The sequence below is a fragment of the Camellia sinensis genome, chromosome 9 (assembly GCF_055761805.1).
Source record: "Camellia sinensis isolate YWXY chromosome 9, ASM5576180v1, whole genome shotgun sequence".
NCBI lineage: Eukaryota > Viridiplantae > Streptophyta > Magnoliopsida > Ericales > Theaceae > Camellia > Camellia sinensis.
In genome coordinates this window covers 3,871,777-3,892,820 of record NC_138969.1, presented here as the reverse complement: position 1 = coordinate 3,892,820, position 21,044 = coordinate 3,871,777, and the positions used below count along the sequence as shown (strand labels likewise).

The 21,044-nt window shown below is 38.2% G+C and overlaps 2 protein-coding genes across 2 annotated transcripts; one reads left to right on the top strand and one right to left on the bottom strand.

Annotated features, from left to right (window-relative positions):
• The first annotated feature begins 5,328 nt into the window (after positions 1–5,328).
• LOC114295160 (protein argonaute 2) lies at positions 5,329–8,930 on the top strand. Its single transcript, XM_028239355.2, has 2 exons — positions 5,329–6,501; positions 7,221–8,930. Exons 1-2 carry the CDS (start codon positions 5,459–5,461, stop codon positions 8,677–8,679), a joined length of 2,502 nt encoding a protein of 833 aa, XP_028095156.2. The 5' UTR covers positions 5,329–5,458; the 3' UTR covers positions 8,680–8,930.
• An 89-nt stretch (positions 8,931–9,019) lies between these two features.
• Positions 9,020–13,332, bottom strand: LOC114295159 (uncharacterized). Its single transcript, XM_028239354.2, has 7 exons — positions 11,988–13,332; positions 11,736–11,880; positions 10,633–11,621; positions 10,389–10,536; positions 10,057–10,308; positions 9,597–9,906; positions 9,020–9,489 (listed from the first exon to the last, which is right to left on the bottom strand). Exons 1-7 carry the CDS (start codon positions 13,193–13,195, stop codon positions 9,362–9,364), a joined length of 3,180 nt encoding a protein of 1,059 aa, XP_028095155.2. The 5' UTR covers positions 13,196–13,332; the 3' UTR covers positions 9,020–9,361.
• Between the last annotated feature and the right edge of the window lie 7,712 nt (positions 13,333–21,044).

The window sequence follows — 21,044 nt, the reverse complement described above, 5'->3', positions numbered from 1 at the left end:
AAGTGGGTTGGCTTTTTGGTTTTTTGGCTATTTTAGCCTGGGGCTAAAAAGCCTGGTTTGAGAAGGATTTTTTAGCTTTTTTGGCTTTTTGACTTTTTAACTTTTTGGTGAGGTGTGTTCATGATAAATGACCAAAATGCCCTTGAAGTGATTTTAAGAATGTGAACTCTTCATTTCTCTGCTCCAGGTCAGCATCATTGGAAATTTATTTATTTATTTATTTATTTTTTTATGAGCTATTTTGGGATTAGGCTATCTCTATGGTTATTTTTGGGATTAAGGGTATCTCCTAGCCGAGGGGACTCCATCAACGAACGAGAGTAACTGTGGACCATCTCTCTCGGACCACAAATCGAACCCATCGGGCCTCTGAAACCGATCCACCAAAACCTTCTCTTGCTCATTGGCTTTGATTGAGAAAAGCTTCGGAGCTCTCGCCTTCACCACCTCCCAAGGCCGCTCGAGCTCTGACACTGCCACCTTCAGCTCCGCTCGCTTCCGCATCTCGTAGATCTGGCGCTCACCGGCTAGGCGGGCCTGGAGGAGCTGCTTGGCTTTTTTTCGCCTGCATGCGCTTCCACTGCCACTTCGATACACCGCCAAAGAAGGTTCGAGGACCGCCGCCCATTCAAATCGACATCGTTTTAGGTGTGGTGATGGTCTGGATTGAGGGTTTTGAGAGGAAAAAGAGGTGGTTTGGGGTAGATAAAACCGTAGATGATAAGAGGGCACTCGGGGTGTAGAGTTTGATAGACACATTTCGAGGGTGTGATGGTGTAAACACTGACCCAGGGATAATTTGGTAATTTCACCCCTCCTTGTATGTAAGTTATGCCCCTGAATGTGTTTTTGTCGGTTTGTGGCTAATTTAGCCAATTTTGGACTGTAGTGGCTAAATTAGCCCAGATCTCTCTTGCCAAACGGTGCCTAAGCAATTAACAAATAAGGCACAATGATTTAATGTGAAAAAATATAACAATTAAACAAAACGAATTGTGTTAAAAAAATCATGATCTTAGAAAGATGAACAAATCCACTAAAAAGAGATTATAAAGATTACAAGAGGTCTCACGAAGTCGTATCACCTATGAATCCACATAAGCACTTGGAGACTCTAGTACATCTTCATTGCCCACTCTTCATCCAGGATTGTCCATTGTTGAGCTTGAATTCACAAACTCCAACTCAGTCTAGATTCCACGGATTGAACACACGTGAAAGGTTGATTTAATCCAAACCCCTTGATGTCTTCAATTCAATTTATGTGTGGCGACAATCTCAATAATTCATCAAGGGAAAATCAATAAACTCTCTTCAGATGAAAATTCAAGATTTCTTAGGTTTCGAGCTTGAGATATAAAAGAGGTCTGAATTGTACATCTGAGACTATTTAAAGCAAATAAGGTTGTGAAAATTGCTCAACCGTAGGAATGACTACTCGAGCGGTGTGCCTAAGAGGCGGTTATAACAAACTTGAACACTTGTCACTTCGCTCGAGCTCAAGAGTGCACTCTCGATCGGTGAGTACAATCTTTCATAATCTCATAACAGGACTTGAGATATTAGATGATCGAATTTTGTGCTCGAGCGCAAACTGTTTCGTTTGTGTAAATTGACAAGCTAAAAAGCATGTTCTGAGGCTGAAGAAGGATGACAAGCCACAATCAAAACTCAACAATATTACAATCCAAACGTGTTTGTTTGTAGAATTGATAAAATAAGGAACCTAACAATTACGGATTGTGTTTAGAACCAAATCAAACCATTTATATATATATATATATATATAATTTATCAATTATTATAAATATTTAAATATTTTATTAGTATCAAATATATATAGACATTGTCACCTCCGACTCTTGTAAGCATATTCTTGTATAATGGTAGAACTAATTTAAATAATTTTTATTTTGTGAACAGTAATTTGTAATTATATTATGAATAATGATAAAAATTTTTAAAATTCATGGTAACAAATGGAATTGAATCTCATTTTACTCATTCGGTATGATTTAATTTCTAGTTTTCATGATTTATATTAATTTTAAATTTCAAGAAATAGTAAGTAACGATTTGATCCTTGATTGACTACTAAATCATATCAATCCAAACCATATTCACACCCAACATTGTCGTTAAATAGGTTGTGTTATGCTGTAGTACTTCCCCAATACTTAGGGGTGTAAATTTGGCTCGAGCCGGCCCATGTCGAGCCTCGTGGACTCCTGCCAAAATTCGGGCCGAGCCGAGCTGGCCCACGAGACAGAAAATTAGGCCCAAGCCCAAGAGATATTTGGGCCTTGGGCGGACTGATGGGCTTGGAGTGGGCTTGGGAGGGCCTAAACATTTTTTTTTCTATCAAAATTTTATTATTTTTCACTAAAAAAAATATTGAGTCTCGGGCGGGACGGGCCTCGGGCCAGGCCTTGAGTGGGCTTTAAACGAGCCGATGGGCCGGGTTTCAAAATGATGGCTCAGGCTTGGCCTAGGGTCTCGGATTGGACTCGGGCTCGGGCCCAAACGGGCCTAAATGGATCAAGCCCAACCCGAGCCACAGGCAAACTACGGGCTGTTGGCCATTTTTACGCGCCTACCAATACTTAATTTGATTGGGCCAAAACATGAAAAGTTTTGTGGGCTTAATTTGAAAGGCTTCACATACTTGAGGTTGGATTGGGCAGCCGAAGATTGGTGTCAAATGTTTTATGGGGCAAACAAAAAATTGGCCCTTTAATCAGTAGAAGCTTTAGGCCTTGTTGGACTTTAAGCTGTTGTGTTGTGTGAAGTCCATAAAATAAAGTAAACTAGTTGGACATTACAATGTTGGACATTACAATTTGTGTTTTAAGTTTGGATTGGATTGATTTGAGGAAAATAATATATATCTCTATTTTTTAAATTTAATGGTGGATAAGTAATATAATTGATTGATAATTAGAAAAAAAAAAAAAAAGAGAGATAAAAGAGAGTGTCGTCTCTAATATTTTAATTGATTATCACATCATTAGATTTGATAAATAAATTTAAATTTTGATATTGAATAGCAACCTAATTTATTGATATCATTTCCCTCTGTCAACCCCACGCTAGAAACCCCACACTGAAGAAATCAAAATTTTAGCATAAGTTGTGCCATCTTTTCCTCACCACCACTTTCACTTTCTCTATCTCCCTCACAGGAACAGCCTCCGTTTCATCGATCCTTCTCTTGTACCAAATCTCCATCGATTATTCCAATTTTAACAAACATGTACAGTATATGGCTAGTATATCATTTTTTTTTCCTTCCCAGGACGTTGACTCAATTCTATCCACCCACCACGTCAGGGGTTTTTTGTCTGACTTCTCCACTACTACTACTACTACGAGGAGTACACAATTCCAGTCTGTTGTGCCAAGTGCCTATAAAGTAAAGACGCCCAAGTCACCTTGCTTTTTCCCCTCTCTCTCTCTCTCTCTCTCTCTCTCTCACCAGTGTTAATCTTCTGTCAACTAGTGTTTTTTTGTTAGTGATTACGTATATATACTAATACTATATCTTCTGTCAACTAGTGTTTTTTTGTTAGTGATTACGTATATATACAAATAGTATACAGAGCTTGAGAGAGAGAGAGAGAGAGAAAAGGAGGGGTGGTACGGAGCATTTGCTGGCACAACACAACAATGGAGCGAGGAGGAGCCAACTACAGCCGACGAACTCCTCATGGTCGTGGTAGTGGCGGTTGTGACCGAGGAGGTAGTGCCGATCAACAGAAGCATTACCACCACCACCACCACCAGTATCATGGTGGGGGCCAAGGAGGAGGAGGCACTTACACTGCTACTCTCCAACCACCACAACCACCTCCTCAGCAGTGGGGCCCTCGGCCAGTTCAGGGCCAGCGTGGCCCTTACATGCGGCCGCCCCCAAGAGTGAGACCTACGAGGCAGGATTCTGGCGAAATCTCTGATAGAGGTAGGGGAAGAATTCCAGGGCGCCGCGGTTCTGGGAGGGCTTGCCAACCTGCCCCTGCTCCTCGAACACAGTCACTGAGCTCTCCTGAACCTCCTCCTCGTCCTCGTCCTGGTATATATATATATATATATCTAACTCTGCTTCTACTATATCCTTAAACGTATTTATATCTTTATATCTTTACTGTGTTTTCTTTTTTCTGTGTTTTTTTACTGGCGAAAGTTAGCACAGCAGTTAGTTGTTGGATTAGTACAATTGAACTCTCACCCCAAGCATTATGAATGGAACCCAAGATCTCCCTTTAGGAGAGACTTGGTGGCCAAAGGAATGGCCACACAGTCTACAAACCTTTGCTTCATATCTTTATTGTGTTTATGTTTATATATATGCATTTGTATAAGTTTGGTTTATTAGTTGACGAATGTGTAATTTGGTGGAGGCTGGCTGCAATCGTGGGTCATGTAGTGCATTGTTGTTGTTTGATTGAATTTCCCTGTTTGCATTGCATGTTGGCTCACCATTACATCTCTAATTATTGTATTGATATTTAATTGGTTGTTTAAAATATTCATGCACCCATAAATTGATGTGTATATGTCGGATGTTTCACAAATTTGGGACTTCTACAACATCTAAATTTTGTTACTGTTTCTTGAATTTTCTTGAATTATGTGTTGATGGATTTTTTTTTAATTTTAATTTTATAAAGTTATTGTGAATCTCCCACACTACAATATCTAAATTTGTTACTGATGCAATTCTTTTAACTTTTTTCTCTGAAACTTGTATTTGTGATTGATAAGTTCTTATTTTAGTCACGATTAATTTGAATAATCTGATTTTAACTGGAATCTGACAGTTGCTTCTTAAAAAGTCTAATTGCTAATCATATTGTACCGGTTTGGTATCAATTAGTCAGGGTGTGTAACGATTTATTTAGTTTGATTTGAGCCCTATAGCTTGGTAACAAACTGTTTAATACTGTCTTTCATTCTATGGTTCGAAAGGAAAATTAGGGGAAGGGCTGAGGTTTAGGAAGTCGTACATATGCTTCACAATTTCTGGCTTGTTATTCAATTAAAATTGCTGAAAGTGTTTTGGGAAATGGGATATAATAAGTGGAAGATGTAGTTGGTTTCACTGCTGTTTTTTTGGTGATTTGTGGAATGGCTTATAGATGTGATTAGTTATAATTCACTTATTTTGTTGGTCTTCAAAGCTTGACTCTGTGCAGTCATCGTACCTAGTGTGTGTAGAGAAATTTATTGTTGAAAAATTAGTTTTGATTCACATTTGATCATTTAGTTTACAATATTCAGCCTCAACAAGTTGGAAACTTGTCCTTTTAATTCTATTCCAGATTTCCAGATTTTGGAACAGCCGCCTGCATCATCCCTTCCGAGAACTAAGGAGAACAATCTGGTTCCTGTAAGACGACCTGACAAAGGTGGCACACATTCCATTCAATCTCCCAAACTTCTTGTTAATCATTTCCCAGTAATGTTCAATGCAAAGACTACAATTATACATTACTATATAGATATTAAAGAGGAGGTTCCTTCCAAGAATCGTTCTGCAAAAATACAGAAATCCCATCTCCGTATGATCAAGGACAAGCTATTCTCTGATGATCCTTCTCAATTTCCTCTGTCAAGCACTGCTTATGATGGTGATAAAAACATATTCAGTGCAGTTGAATTACCCACTGAGAAATTCAAGGTGAAATTTTCTGATGGGGAAGGTATGAAGTGTGTTTCTTACATAGTTACTATAAAGGAAGTAAAAAAGCTGCGATTTGGCAAGCTGAAGGATTACTTAAGTGGGGAAATCATGTCCATCCCTCGTGATATTCTGCAAGGGATGGATTTGGTAACGAAGGAGAATCCCTCTCGGGAAAGAATCCCTGTCGGTCGAAGCTTTTATCCTACAACATCCAATAAAGATGATGATCTCGATGGTGGAGTTACAGCATCTAAAGGTTTCCAACACAGTTTAAAACCCACTTCCCAGGGTCTTGCACTGTGTTTGGACTACTCAGTTTTGGCATTTCACAAGCGATTGCCTGTTATAGATTTTCTTAAAGAACATGTTTGGGGATTTAAACAAGTTAATGATATGAGAAGGTTGAGAAGAGAGGTGATAAATGCATTAACCGGATTGAAAGTTAGGGTGACTCATCGTGTGACCAACCAAAAGTACATTATTGTGGGGTTAACTGATCAAAACACACGAAATATTTCATTTGATGTTGAGGATCGAGAGGAAAAGGCTCCCCCAAAGCGAGTTAGCCTTGTTGAGTATTTCAGGGAAAAGTATAATAAAGAAATCAAGCACAAGGATATCCCATGCTTAGATTTGGGGAAAAATAATAGAATAAACTACGTGCCAATGGAATTCTGCATCTTGGTTGAGGGTCAGAGGTTCCCGAGGGAGCACTTGAGTAGAGATGGAACCATTTTGTTAAAGAACATGTCACTGGTTCCACCAAAGGATAGAATGAATACAATCTGTGAAATGGTGCAAGCTGATGATGGACCTTGCGGGTATGTAACATTTCTTAAGATCTGCAATTTTTTTCATCTTATATATGTTTAGTAGTATTGCTTCTTAAAAGATATTTGCTTCCTCTACATGCTGTGTACTGTCAGATGGGTGCATGTCATTATCATTTTCTCTGATGCAAACCACTTGATCTGCAAGCAACAAACTCGGAATTAAAAAAATCTTAGTATTTGTTTGTGAGGGGTCTTGTGTTTCAAGCTATTTTGTTGAGGTTGGTTTAAATTGGTTTTTATCCTTTTTTTTTTATTCCTTCGTGCTTTGAAGATTTCTTTTCATTGAGAATTTTGTGTTTGTTTTCTTTTTCCAAAAAATATGATTACTAATTTTAGCATTTGTTTGTGAAGTAGTGTGCCAGAATCTAGTTGTTGAGAGTGGTTTAAATTGGTTTATCTTATGCTGCCTTTATCCTTATTTTTCTCCTTCATGCTTTGCAGCTTTGTTTGACTTGAGAATTTATTTTTTCTTTTCTTTTCTTTTCCCGAATCTGATACAAATTTTTGCCATGGAATGTCTAGGTAGTTCTCATTTCTAGTATTCCAGCAACTTTATAAAAGTAGTATAAGAAAATCCTTGATTGGGTAACTTGGTTTATCTTGTTCCAATTTGGAGGCTTCCGAATATTTGTTTTGCTTCATACTTCTTGTTTTTGTTTCTTTCCATATAATGAACTTTTTTTTAAAAAAAATTAACTTACTGGCAGGGGGAATATAGCTCAAAATTTTGGAATTCAAGTGAACAAGAACATGACAAAAGTGGAAGGGCGTGTCATTGGACCACCTCAGTTGAAGTTTGGTGCTTCCAACGGCAAAGTGAACGTAGTAAGAGTTGACAAGGAGAAATGTCAGTGGAACCTTGTTGGGAAGTCAGTTGTGGACGGTAAACCAGTCAAGCGCTGGGCTTTACTAGATTTCAGCTCTTCTGACCGTTTCAAACTAGATCATGGAAAATTTGTTCTGAATCTTACAAATCGTTGCCAAAAGCTAGGGATCCACATTGAGCATCCTCTTGTTTATCGTCCAACTGACATGCGCCAACTCTCTGATATCACTAGGCTTCGTAGTCTCCTTGAAAGTGTTATTTCGGAGGCTAATGGGAGATGCCAAGGTCGATTACAAATCATTGTCTGTGTGATGACTAGGATTGATCCTGGCTACAAGTATCTCAAATGGCTCTCCGAGACCCAGATTGGGATAATAACCCAATGTTGCTTATTCAATCATGCTAACAACGCGAATGATCGATACTTCGCGAACCTTGCCCTCAAGATCAATGCCAAGCTCGGAGGCAGCAATGTAGAGCTCATTGAACCTCTCCCCCGTTTTGAGGGCGAAGGCCATGTTATGTTTGTGGGGGCCGATGTCAATCACCCGGGTGCACGGAACTCCACATGCCCATCAATAGCAGCAGTTGTTGCTACTGTCAATTGGCCTGCTGCAAATCGCTATGCTGCCCGTGTTTGCCCCCAGTACCATCGGTCGGAGAAAATTTTGAACTTTGGGACAATGTGTCTAGAACTTATTCAAGCTTATGCTCGGATCAACAAAGTAAAACCACAGAGAATTGTGGTGTTCCGTGATGGGGTAAGTGAGGGCCAATTCGATATGGTTCTCAATGAGGAGTTGTTTGATCTAAAGAAGGCCATTTATGAAGAACATTACCACCCAACAATAACTCTAGTTGTGGCCCAGAAGCGACACCAAACACGCTTGTTTCCTGAGAAAATGAAGGATGGGGGTTCCACTGGCAATGTTCCTCCAGGAACAGTTGTGGACAAAAAAATCACTCATCCATTTGAATTCGATTTTTACCTTTGCAGCCATTACGGGAGCTTGGGGACAAGCAAGCCTACGCACTACTACGTCCTTTGGGATGAGCACAACTTCACTTCTGACCAATTGCAGAAGCTCATTTATGACTTGTGCTTCACATTTGCTCGATGCACAAAACCAGTTTCTCTTGTCCCGCCAGTATACTACGCTGACCTTGTTGCGTATAGGGGACGAATGTTCCAAGAGGTGATGATGGAGGTATCTCCTGTCTCGGTATCGTTTTCATCTTCATCTTCTGTGACATCAACATCATCATTGTCTGTTTCTTCGTTTGATGACAAGTTTTACAAGTTGCATCGTGATCTTGAGAACATCATGTTTTTTGTCTGAAGGCCCAAAAATATTCGGCCAATCTCCTTTTGGGCATAGACAGACAATAGAGAAGGTGATTTTGCTAGTTACTTACTGTTTGGCCCGCAAAATGCAGATCAATGATCCTTTTCTTCAACTGTAGAAATGAGTTTGTGTGTGAATTTAATGTTTTTGAAGTCAGTATTTCTTTTGATTTTGTTTTTTAATTTTTATGTCTCTGTTCCTATGATATGCTGGTGTGTTTGAGGGTTATGCTGTCATGTTTTTCTTGAATTTACTCTTGAGCATTAATTGAGCTGCAGTTGTTGAATTGTACATGAAATTTGCTGCTGCGAAATAAATAAATAAACATGATAAATTTGAAGAGTAGAATAAGGCTGATATATATTACATTCCTTCGTTCATAGCTACAAATTTCATTTGGAGAATCATTTTTTTGTTTTTCTTTTACTTACAGAACAGTACTCCTGATCACTTTTACAAAAGCAATTATAAAGAAACTATGCTAAGAAAGAGGAAACAAAAACAAAAAATAAATAAACAAATAGAAAACAAAAAGCAAAACAACATAAGTGTTTTGCAACACAGCCTTTAATAGTGAAAAGATATAACACAACACAAGTCTCTTGATAGACGCATGAAGTTTAGAATTTTCTAGTGATCAGTTGTAATTTCTTCAACCAGATGATTGTCTAGCTAGCTAGGACAAGACACCGATGCTTGTGATGATCGAAATAAGCTCTCTAGCTGTCCATGTCACTTGTGATAGATTCCGAAGATGGTCCATCAGACCTTTATCCGTGAGTGAGAATTTAGACAAACATTCATCTGTACAAGTACCCGAAAAACAAAAATAAAAACAAAAACAAAAACATTCGTGAGGTACAAGTAACATTCAACAGAGCTACTCCAAAAGAAATTCAAAAAAGTTGTACCTGAAGTCTTTGTGAGAGTTAGTAAGGTGAGTGAAGCAAGCACCCTTTCCTCAAGAGCTTTGTCATAATTCAAGGATTCTATCAGATGTGGAACGAGGATTGAGCACACCTCTGATTGAAGATTTTCATCACAAATCAAATGGAGATAACCACTCATCCATGACACCGTGACAAGGCTCGCACGTGCCAAACACGGGATGCCATTGGCTATTGAGTCAGAAAGTGCAGCCAGCAGTCCCTTGTTGCCGCCGGTAAGCAACGCTATCGCTGCTTTCCTTTGCCAATTTTGCATTGCATCATCCTCTTCATTCTGAAAATCGACATCCCAATCCATTAAACCGGTGGAGGAATCAAACAACACACATGAACACAAGAATTTAATTGTTTCTATTACGCCACAGTAATTTTGACAATGAATAATCAAAAATTCTGGTTTCATATAGAAAGAAACTAAACTTACCGAGTGGATCAACTCTGCAATGACTATATCCTTTCCTTGAAATGAATCACTCGAGCTGTCGTCAAAACCTGCTTCCTTCAAAAGCCATTTTTCTGTTGTCGCATCTCCCGTGTATGAGAACCGTCCCCCCAATATCAATAGAGCTTTGGCCGACTGCTCTTGGACCCTTTCATTACACATTTCACAATCCAAAGCCGCAATTATCGCCTCCACTACCTCTTGTCTGTATACACTGCACTTCAGAGGATCTCCCTGCAACATAACTGCTACTAGATAAGGATCTCTCTCAAAACAACCCCATATGTTTCGAAAAACAATGAAAACAAAATTACCAGAAGATCAAGAAGTAACAATATGGCTGCAACCATTGGGCGCTCTTCAACTTGAGCCCTCTGGAGATAGACAAATAATATATGCATTGTGTTCAAGCTTCCCCAGCCACTTAGTAATCCTTTTAAAAATCTTGTCGCCTGAGTTCTTCTGCAATAATTCCATGATAATACCCTATCATTACCAATTGAATTTCTAGAACAATACTAGTGGAATTGAAGTGATAAAATTAAATGAATTATATACCTATTAAGGCAAAGTAACTCAGTTAGCAATGCAAAAGCATGGCCTTGAGAATTCCAGTGCTTTCCGAGAACAAGGAGTTCAAGAATACAACTCTTGTTCAAATTGTTAGCTAGGTAGTGCCGGCAACTTCCATCAGCTCGAATACAACAGAAAATAACTGAAGCAGCTCTTGTCTTCTCACAAACATCCCCGGTCTCAATCCTTTTCACCAACAAGCTCAATCCCCCTATAGAAACAACTTGCCTCGCGTTCTCCAAATTCTTGTCTTCGTCAAAACCAGTAAGAAGCTGATCTAGAAAGTAATATGCGGTCACTTGAGGACTACATTGAACGGATAATAAAGTCTGCAACACATCCCCAAACTCTAACACGCGGAGGACTAGTGGAATCCATTCAATTGATATCATTTGCTTTGCCTTTGGCTTCACTAGGTAAAGCAAAACAGAAGCTTTTAGAAATAGACTACTATTCCTCAATAGTCTTATGAATATATCAAGTTGTGGATCTGAGTTTAATATTATATGCCTATTCGCCTCATTCCTCATCACGAATTCTGCTAAAACGGAGACTGTTAATTCTAGAATCTCATCGTCATTGGAAGAGAACAAAACCTCTAGCATTCCCCCGATTACTGGTGGCTTCGACAGTGTTTTCTCAATAGCGGGATCTCCATGAAAATCTAACCAATTTTTGGTAATCACGCGAATTGCTACTTCACAGTCGCTTAGGCTATCTGATGAGCTAATCGTGTTTATTGCCCTCCTAAGATCAGTGGGAGGAAGATGGGTTGTGTTCTTTGTTGTTCTCATTGAATCATTACTAGTACTAATACTTCCCTGTTGATGACTGCCACGTACCATGCATTCTGTTGGCTCGCTCTGACAGGTGAAAAACCGAAAATAGTCTTGTTTTTGTGTCTCAGGCCACACTTCAGCTTTCTGGTTTCTATAAATTTGGCTTGATGATCTTCTATGCCCCATATTTCTTTGCTGTCGAGTTTAGAAAATATATATTTTTTGTTAAATAAAATTTTGGACACATTGCAATTCCGATGTGACTGTCATTCATTTTAAAATTGTAAACAAAACAGAAACTAGACATACATGTTGCTTGACATTATCTTCATGTGTAAAAGCCTTTTCTTCTTCCTCCGAATCCCATTTATTGATCATAAAAGCATGATTTCTATGATCATCAAGGACCATAGACCTCCTCTCAAGCCGCGTGGGGCCAAAAACAGCTCGATATCTTCCAATATTAATGAAAAATAATTAAATAAAACAGAAAAACACAAATACGCATAGCATAAGGCAGGCAGGTAGGTAGGTTACTTTTTGAATTAATTTTGAACTTACAAATTGGATTTATTGATGGAGGATTCACGCGAAGAGAAAGAATCTGATGATCTGCGCCTCATTGAAGTTGAATAAATACTTGAAGGCAGAGGCACTGACGGAACAGGAGGGGGTTGGGAACCAATTTTGAGCCATTCCTTGTAGTAAAGAGCGAATTGAGCAGTTCCCAAGTCCATTTGGTCATTGTAGACCTTTGTCAAAGCTTCCATCTTCTTCTGTTCGTCAAATTCGGAGTTTGGTGTCAGAAATTCTACTTGTTTAGCATACCAAATCTTGAGATGGAGAAGGTGGGGGAGAAAGAAATGTTCCCAAAGCTCGGGAAGCAATTCAGTACGTGCAAGAAATGGGGAATCGCAGAACACTTGCAAGAGATGCCTCGCTGAAATCCTATCGTTCTTCTCCATCTTGTAAACGATTGATAAGTAGAGCTGAGCACAAGCACAGAGATAAGAATTGGGGGTTCCACAGGTGGAACCATGCATTGAGGTTTTAGAATTGTTGAGGGATGCAACAATGCTCAAAAGCCTAATTGAATTTCGCAAAGATTTCATTCTCAATTCTTGCTTTGCAGGGGCAGGACTGGTAGTACTAGTTTCGACTAATTTCTCAATACTCTCAATTCCCAATTCCATGTTGGCGAAAATCCCATTATCTGAATAATCCTTATCATCATCATCGCTCCTTCTTCTCCTTCTTGTCAAGCAAGAATAGTAGCACTTCTGTCTAATGCTCTGACGAAAACTTTCGTCTTTCAGATATCGGCCTATGTATCCGCTCAAAATTGAAACCACCGCTCTAATGGCAACTTCATCAATTGCGGGTTCTTCTTCTGATCTTTTCACAATTGGAGGAGAGAGAGCACCACCACCACCACTGCCACCACGGTCCTCTCCCTCCTCCTCTCTTATTGACATGGAAATAGAATTGGATGGCCGTGTTGAATCAGCACAAGTACTCGCTCTTTTGGAAGAAAGTACAGAAGAAGTAGAAGACCCTTTTCGCAAAATGCTCTTCTTGGGGGGATCCTTTTGCTTCCAGTACTTATCATAGCTTTTCCGGTCATGGCAGATATATATAGGCAAGGCAATATTGGAAGGCTCATCGGGTGGTAATGCTACGCTTCTATCGCGAAACCTTACCTGTCTTTGAGAAGTATTTTTGGCGCGCTCAAATCCTTCTTTGGCTAGTAATTCCTGCAGAGATGCCATTTTTTCTTGATGATGAATTGAGTTTTTTTCAAGGAAGATGGGAGTGTGAAAAGGTTCACTGACATAATTCTTTGAAAACCAAAAGATAAAACAGCAAAACAAAAAAACACAGCTGTAGAAAGGAAGAAGAACCAAGTGCAATGACAATTAGTAGGAGGGGACAGAACAGAGGAACTAGGACAAAAAATAAAACAAAACAAAAAAATTCAAAAATTAAATAAAAACGTTTGGTGATTTTCCCATGAAACTTTTTTAACCGTTAGTACTTCTGTCAGTTGAATAATTGGAAAGAAGACAGACCGGCCGGTTCACTAATTGATCTTGGGTTGGCATTTGTTTAGAGTGATTCTGATTCTGATTATTATGATTATTTTATTATTATTATTATTTTTTTTTGAGAAGTAACTCACTCACTTGACAAAATTTTGTTTATTCACACAAAATTGTCATTTAAGGTCACCCCATAAAAGAAGTTAGAGAAAGGAATTTTTCCATATCAACTCAATATTATTTCTCCCATATAGGGAGGTCACTGGTATCACTCTTGAGATATATTCTTAACTCACACAAGTAGCTCAGTTGTTAAGGGTCTTCAGAATGAATCAATTGTAAATTCAAATGTTCAGACAATTATTTCTGATATTTTGTTCGAATTTACCTAATACATGTGATTGGAAGGTGATTATATGTATTCGGAATTTATTTTGTAACGATGAATTCAAAACCTAATTGTAAAACATAAAGTATTATAATGCAGCGGGAAAAACATTTAGATCATACCTTTAGGTGATAGAACCTCGCGGGTAAATCACGTGCTTCCAGAATCTGAACAACGAACCCAACAGTGGAGTGATACTACAAAATGAGTATCACCCACACAAGTCACAATGCAAAATGGCTTGATCGTTGTTTAATGGGAGAGAGGCAGAGAGAGAGTCTGAGAAAAAAGGTTATGGGTAAAAACCACATAACGTATCTGATATACATATATGATATATCAATATATTATCTAAAATATATAATCAGATATATAACCACCAATATCTATCTATCCATATATCCATATCTATTGGTATGATAGATATAGATATCCTGAATGGTTATCCAAATAAGTTTTGAATTCAAATTCAAACTTACATGGATAAGGTTCAAAAGGTTCAGCTTTAAAAGGTTCAAAGAGTCATGTCACATGGGCGCCCAATTTCTAACATCTCCCACTCGCACATGAGTTGGCATGACACTGCCACATCTCTATCTCAATCTCCCAAAAAATGAACAATCTCATACTGGCCAATGCACCGTGCGACTGCTGAGAACACCTGCATGTGGGAGCTCTATACTAGAAATTCAAAATGAGCCAGCATAGAGACATCAACTCAAAAAGAACAGAAATAGTGTCTCATATACCCCAGACCTATCTAGTTACACCGGTCCAAAAACATTTCTAATCCCTCAAAAAGAGCATATTTGACCCTCTCAATTCTTGCAATATATTCACTCAATCTGCCTCTCATACAGAGCGATGTGAGTTGCCGGCAGTGAATATACAACAGTGGTGTAATACTAGATGATCTTCCCTTTGCCCTCATGCCATTTAGTTTAGGATTGATTACTTTCCCAGTAATGTCCCTTAAGGCCGAATCATACATGACCGTAGGCAACATACCAAAGTAGCAGAACATCAACCCCTTACCTTATGACATAGTCAAAAGTCACAAAAGGGTACATAAATGAAAGTCATATCAATAATGACATATAAGACTCACACGGTGAGGAAACAGGGATCCATTCTCTCACCTCATTACTCGGTCGCCAAGCACATATAGTATGAATACATGCTACGGTGGAGTAACTCTTCCAAAAGAGCGATGTCATACTCGATACACTGTACAGATATTAATCTAGTCGCTTTCTAGCGCCTAACCCGAATTCTTTATTTGCTCGCCTTCTAGACGCCAAATGAGATCTCGCATCTGGCTAATCATAACAGGCATAACATGGAAGTGGGTACTAACATCCATGTTTGGTCCTTAACACAACCTCATCTTGGTTGTAACCAAGGCGACATGCATAATGGATAATTTAAGCCTTTCTTGGCTCCAAATAAAAAATAAACCACTGGTCTCATCCTTGTTCGCTCCCAAGCGCCAAGGGCGATTGCTCGTGTGAGTGAGCCAATCTTGCTTGCTGACATCGTCATCTGCTAATCATTATGACACAAACCATAATAGTGTCAACATCCCATCATCTCATAACAAATAAGTGATCGATTTTAAAAAATTTGACCACAGCTTGCGCAATTCTAAATTCCAAACATAAGCCTTATCAGCACCTCTTGCGATAAGTATATACAACGGAATCCACCATGTGCACCTCACATGAAGTGATTCAAGATCACAATTCTAGATTCCAAACATAAGCCTTATCAGTACCTCTTGCAATAAGTATATACAACAGAATCCACCATGTGCGCCTCACATGAAGTGATTTAAGATCACTACCTCTTGCGCAATAACCTCTCTGAAGATATTTAACCAATTTGCGTTTATTCTTAATGCGTCCAACTAGCGCATTAAATTTTACAAGGAGCAAATTAATATACTACTAGTAAAGCATTTTATCCACAGTCTAATGAGCAAGGTCAATGTCTAAACAACTCAGTTGACCATTTACCAAAGATAACACTTATCATGCCGAATACGCCCACATAGCATACTTTAGGCTCCCACAACAAAGAAAAGATCAAGGAATATAGGTCATTTGTTTCTCCCAAAGACAATCCGAGGATTCACTCAATAGCTAAGGCTCTGGCTTTTACCGTTTGGTAAGTCAATGGGTTTGTAATTTTGCATCTAGAATCGTTCTAGGATATTCCTTATGTAAGTCATCAAAGACAAAACATGAATTCTCCCAAAACAATCCCTAAGGATCGTACATCCGAGCATATAAATTACATCATCCATGTCCATCATATCTAAAACAGAGGACTGCCCACCCTAGGTGGCAACAACCTTATAAATTCTTGGCTCATAATGACTAAGTAAGGAAAATCTTCTTTTTGGACCATTGATCATGCCTTAGTGGTCTTCATCGATCATCGTTGGCCTATCATGGCTTGACGAAATCTAAGAACCACTATTTGGATAACTGTTTTAGGCTGTAAAAGATTTATTGGAACTAGCAACCTTTTTACGCTCCTAACTTTTTACCATAAAAGCAGAAGGTAAATCCCTATGGATCTACTTGTCCAATTCTTTAACGAGAAAGTTGGGTCACAATGTCCACAAATCAATGTTCCGAACTTATGTCAATCATAGCCCAAGTCAAAATAACCTCACTCCCTAGGAGGAAGTCTTCTCATGGTCTACACTTTTCTCAATGGTGCGACTTTTCGGTATCTAGCAAGCCTTATGCCTCAACAATGACTATCGAAATTACGCATAACTTTAGAACAGTTTCGTGTCATAATGGAAAGTCAACCAAATTATAGAAATGGTTAATCCTCAAAGACTTTGTCTTAAACTGCACAACATTGATCCACTTTCTAAAAACAGGAGACTAGAGCCTTTGCCATTATCCTAGGCTCTGTATCATCTTGCGGAGCAATCATGAATGTTTCCTTCTCAATCACTCAGTGATGACGTGGAAAATTTTCACATTCGCTATCACGCAACTAAGAATGTAGAGTATTCTTCTCTAATGGAGTAATCCATTAGTAGGCACATCGCTCCCACTGTCCCCAGGATATTGGAAATTTCTTTCCATTCTCAACTAGGCTACATAAAAGTGCTATGCTTAGAATTCTCTATCTTATAGAGTTCCAAAACTTTATTCACGTCACCTTTACTAAGAAAACTTTATGTGACTTAGTTACTCTGCCACAAAGCTGCTTACCTATATGCACATGACCCAGATGGTTTACATGACCACATACAATAATGCGCCACACGACCCTATGTGTTTACAAGACAGCACACAATAATGTGTAATTGAACCCTAGGTTTTACCTTTGCAACCTTATGAGAAGTAAAATAAAGATAAGCTGCTTAACGGTTATAGATCGCCCATAGATGGCTCTCTGCTAACCCATTACTCAAATGGAGTGTAAAAACTGATATAAAGGGCATTTAGTTAGGGATATAGGCAACAAACTAAAGTGCAATTCCCAATTGGGAAATATTTTGCGCCATTATCCACCTAACATTAATAATACTTAATTCCTTATCTCTACTACACCATTGTGTTGTTGAGTATTAGGAATAATCAATTTTCTAAGCATTCATTTCTCTTCACAGAGTTTTCTAAAATAACTCAAATAGATACTCGCCACCTTGGCCAAAACTAAAAACACGAAAGCTGTTATCTAATTGATCTCAACCTCATATGTGCAATGTAAAAAATCATCTCAAAACTTTTGACTTATGGGAGATCAAATAGCCTTGACTCAGATACGTATCGTAATCTATAAATGTGTCGAGATTGAGGCTTAGCTATCATACCCTTACACATATCTAGTCACAAATATCATAGTGGACTAAATGCGTCAATATAAATGACCTTCTACGGCTTTCCTAATTACTTGTGCGCAACCATTGCGAACAAAGTTACACATTCACATGAGAGCAGGATGTCACAAGCGAGTGGGCCCAAGAGGGCCTACTCCAAACATCCATACATCTTCTCATTAATGTGATTAACTATAATAAGTCACCGGTTCATGACCAATGTCATAAATTAATTCCAATCATCCTAATGTGTGAGTTTTTGAAGACATGTTTTAAAGGCTTAGGCCCAACTAGGTAATGACTCGCGACTAATTCATATTCACTAGATCATAAAATGATGTCATGGAGATATTAAGTGCGCCTAAGTCGCAAATTTAACTAGTAAGTGCTAATCCTCTGCACCTTCAAGTCAATTTTATTCTCCATACACTTTAATGCATCTAGTTGAAAGATGATGATACTCCTCCTACCATATCTATTTCTCGCTTCATAGTTACTTGCAATTAATTCTACTATCCACAAGAAGGAGAGAATAAGCTATCAACTATGACAGCTCCTGAAGTAACTTAAGCGTGAATTAGGCTAAAGAGTCTAATTCAACACAATGCTCTTACAAGTGATGCGTCAAATTCTTAGAGTCATAACAACCTTGTCAGCTTTGACCTTTTCATTACTATGCTGCAATGTTTGCGCTTAGTGGTAAACGTTATTAAAAAACATTAGCCTAGCTAAAGAATCATACAAAGAAGCCCCTCCTCATGTCTCACACTCAAGTGTAGAAACAGTAAGTGTCCAGACTTAGACAAGTTGGCATTGCTAATAGATTTTGCAGCCACTAAGCATTAATCTTTTCACTTAGTGTTAATAGATTTTGCAGCTTCTAAGCGCTAATCTTTTAACTTCACGTGATATTTCAACGCACACTATTATAGTTCATTAAATTTTGCTCCATCCACTCCCAATAATTGGGTAGAGAGCAAAACACTGCTCATACTGGCTACTTGTCTTACACTTAATGACTAATTTATTTAATCTCGCATTTCTTGGATGACGTGACTCTTGAATGTTACTTCATTCAATGATGTAACATTATTTACAAGTCAAATTACAAAGTCAATCCGCGCAGCTTAATAGTCAAGATCATATATAGATCTATTGAGGGCTTACTAATTTCATAACTCCAAAACTCGCCAATCAATACTACATAGTGTGCCGCTAACCATAGCGCACACATCAAATTTTGTTGTGCGAAACAAGGCAACAAAACCAGGGTGACTTTGAGTCATGTTTTCTTTCTTTGACTCAATTAAGGTCTGACCTCAAGTCTCCAAGACTTTTGCTCATCTAAAGAATAGGATTACATTGTTCACATATGAGCATCTCTACTAAGTCTAGGTCAACCAAATTAACTTCCATAATCTAAGTCAATTTAGAGAGAAATTCGTATTGAGATTAATTTTGATTAGTATAATATAATTTTGCCGCAAAAATCTAAATTAAATAGTGACAATATTACACAAGTCGCAAGATCGAAAATCCGCTATGCTCGTAATCATCTCTTGCGCCACATGTGATAATTATCCAAAATTTAATTTAATTTATGCGCAAATATTGGTTTTCGGGAGTTAATCTACAAAGATTTCTCTCATCCGAATAACCTCCCACTGACTATGGCATGTCTAAAAGCATGATAAAAAATTCTAATTCCATACAATAGCATCATAATGTAGATTCACAACCAACTCATGCTACGTCACAATTAATAATGGAATTTAAACAACTAACAATTAATCATGCTATTATAATTACAACATATTAGAAACTCTAGGCAAAAAATAACAATATACTGTATTTAATATTCAAATTATGTCATAACAGAAAGTATATCACTTCTGGAATTTTATGGTATTTTTTGAAATTTTAAATAACTAATAAACACATATAAAATTATAAATAAATATTCTAGAATCTGGTAAAATGAAAAAACCATACCAGTAAATAGTAAACTATAACAGTAGTCTACAACAAAAAATTCAGACACAGAAACTTAATCATGCAACACCAAATGCATTTTAAAGCAGAAATAATGAATTATTATTTTAGGAAAAATATTTTTTATTTTCATAAAATTTTGAAAATTTTAAAGAATATAGAAAATTTAATTCTGAGTCTAATGGTTCCAACCACGCTTAAAACAAAGGTATAACGAATTAATTATGACCATTTAACGCGATTCAGAATTTAAAATAAAACAAACAGTGCCTTAGAGCCAAGCCAGCGCGGAAAAACGGCTCGGCTAGGCTCGCCACCGCTCAACACAGTGCAACTCGGCGCGAGGCGGCTCAACGCGGCGCGGCACATGGCGCGCCCGTGGCTGTGTACGTGGCGCGGCTCGAAGCGGTGCGGTTTAACGCGCGGGTGTGAAGGGCGCGGACAGTGTCGGCGTGGAGGCGCGTGGAAAGCGCGCCTAGCGCGTGGAAGCGCGTGGCACCGTGTGAGAGGGCATCGTGGCACGTGGAAGCGCGTGGATTCGCCAGGTGGCGTCATATAGCGCGTGAGTCACACACGCCGCCTTCCAGGGTGTTTTCTAGTCTAATTTTGGTACTGCCGGACTCCATTTTTCACAACAAAAATATTTATGGTCTTAAAAAAAATTTAATGAACATAAAAATGAGGTATTTTACACTCTCAATCTAATAGGAGTGAAAGTGCAGAAACGCTGCACTTCATCTTACTCCTTCATTAATTTTCATGCATATACCGTGTATATATATTTATATAAAAATATACACATATTTTAATGCATAAAAATAAGCATGAAAATACCCATATTGGCTCTAATACCAATGTAAAACATAAAGTATTATAATGCAGCAGGAAAAACATTTAGATCATACCTTTAGGTGATAGAACCTCGCGGGTAAATCACGTGCTTCCAGAATCTGAACAACGAACCCAGCAGTGGAGTGATACTACAAAATGAGTATCACCCACACAAGTCACAGTGCAAAATGGCTTGATCGTTGTTTAATGGGAGAGAGGCAGAGAGAGAGTCTGGAAAAAAAGTTATGGGTAAAAACCACATAACGTATCTGATATACATATATGATATATCAATATGTTATCTAAAATATATAATCAGATATATAACCACCAATATCTATCTATCCATATCTATTGATATAATAGATATAGATATCCTGAATGGTTATCCAAATAAGTTTTGAATTCAAATTCAAACTTACATGGATAAGGTTCAAAAGGTTAAGGTTCAGGTTCAAAACGTTCAAAGGGTCATGCCACATGGGTGCCCAATTTCTAACACTAATCATAATAATATGATG

Coding starts and splice junctions, on each gene's coding strand:
- LOC114295160 (XM_028239355.2), top strand. CDS start 5,459: ATGTTCAATGCAAAGACTACAATTATACATTACTATATAGATATTAAA. Junction 6,502..7,220: donor GCTGATGATGGACCTTGCGG/GTATGTAACATT, acceptor ACTTACTGGCAG/GGGGAATATAGCTCAAAATT.
- LOC114295159 (XM_028239354.2), bottom strand. CDS start 13,195: ATGGCATCTCTGCAGGAATTACTAGCCAAAGAAGGATTTGAGCGCGCC. Junction 10,537..10,632: donor GAGTTACTTTGCCTTAATAG/GTATATAATTCA, acceptor GAATTATTGCAG/AAGAACTCAGGCGACAAGAT. Junction 9,907..10,056: donor TTGCAGAGTTGATCCACTCG/GTAAGTTTAGTT, acceptor GTCGATTTTCAG/AATGAAGAGGATGATGCAAT.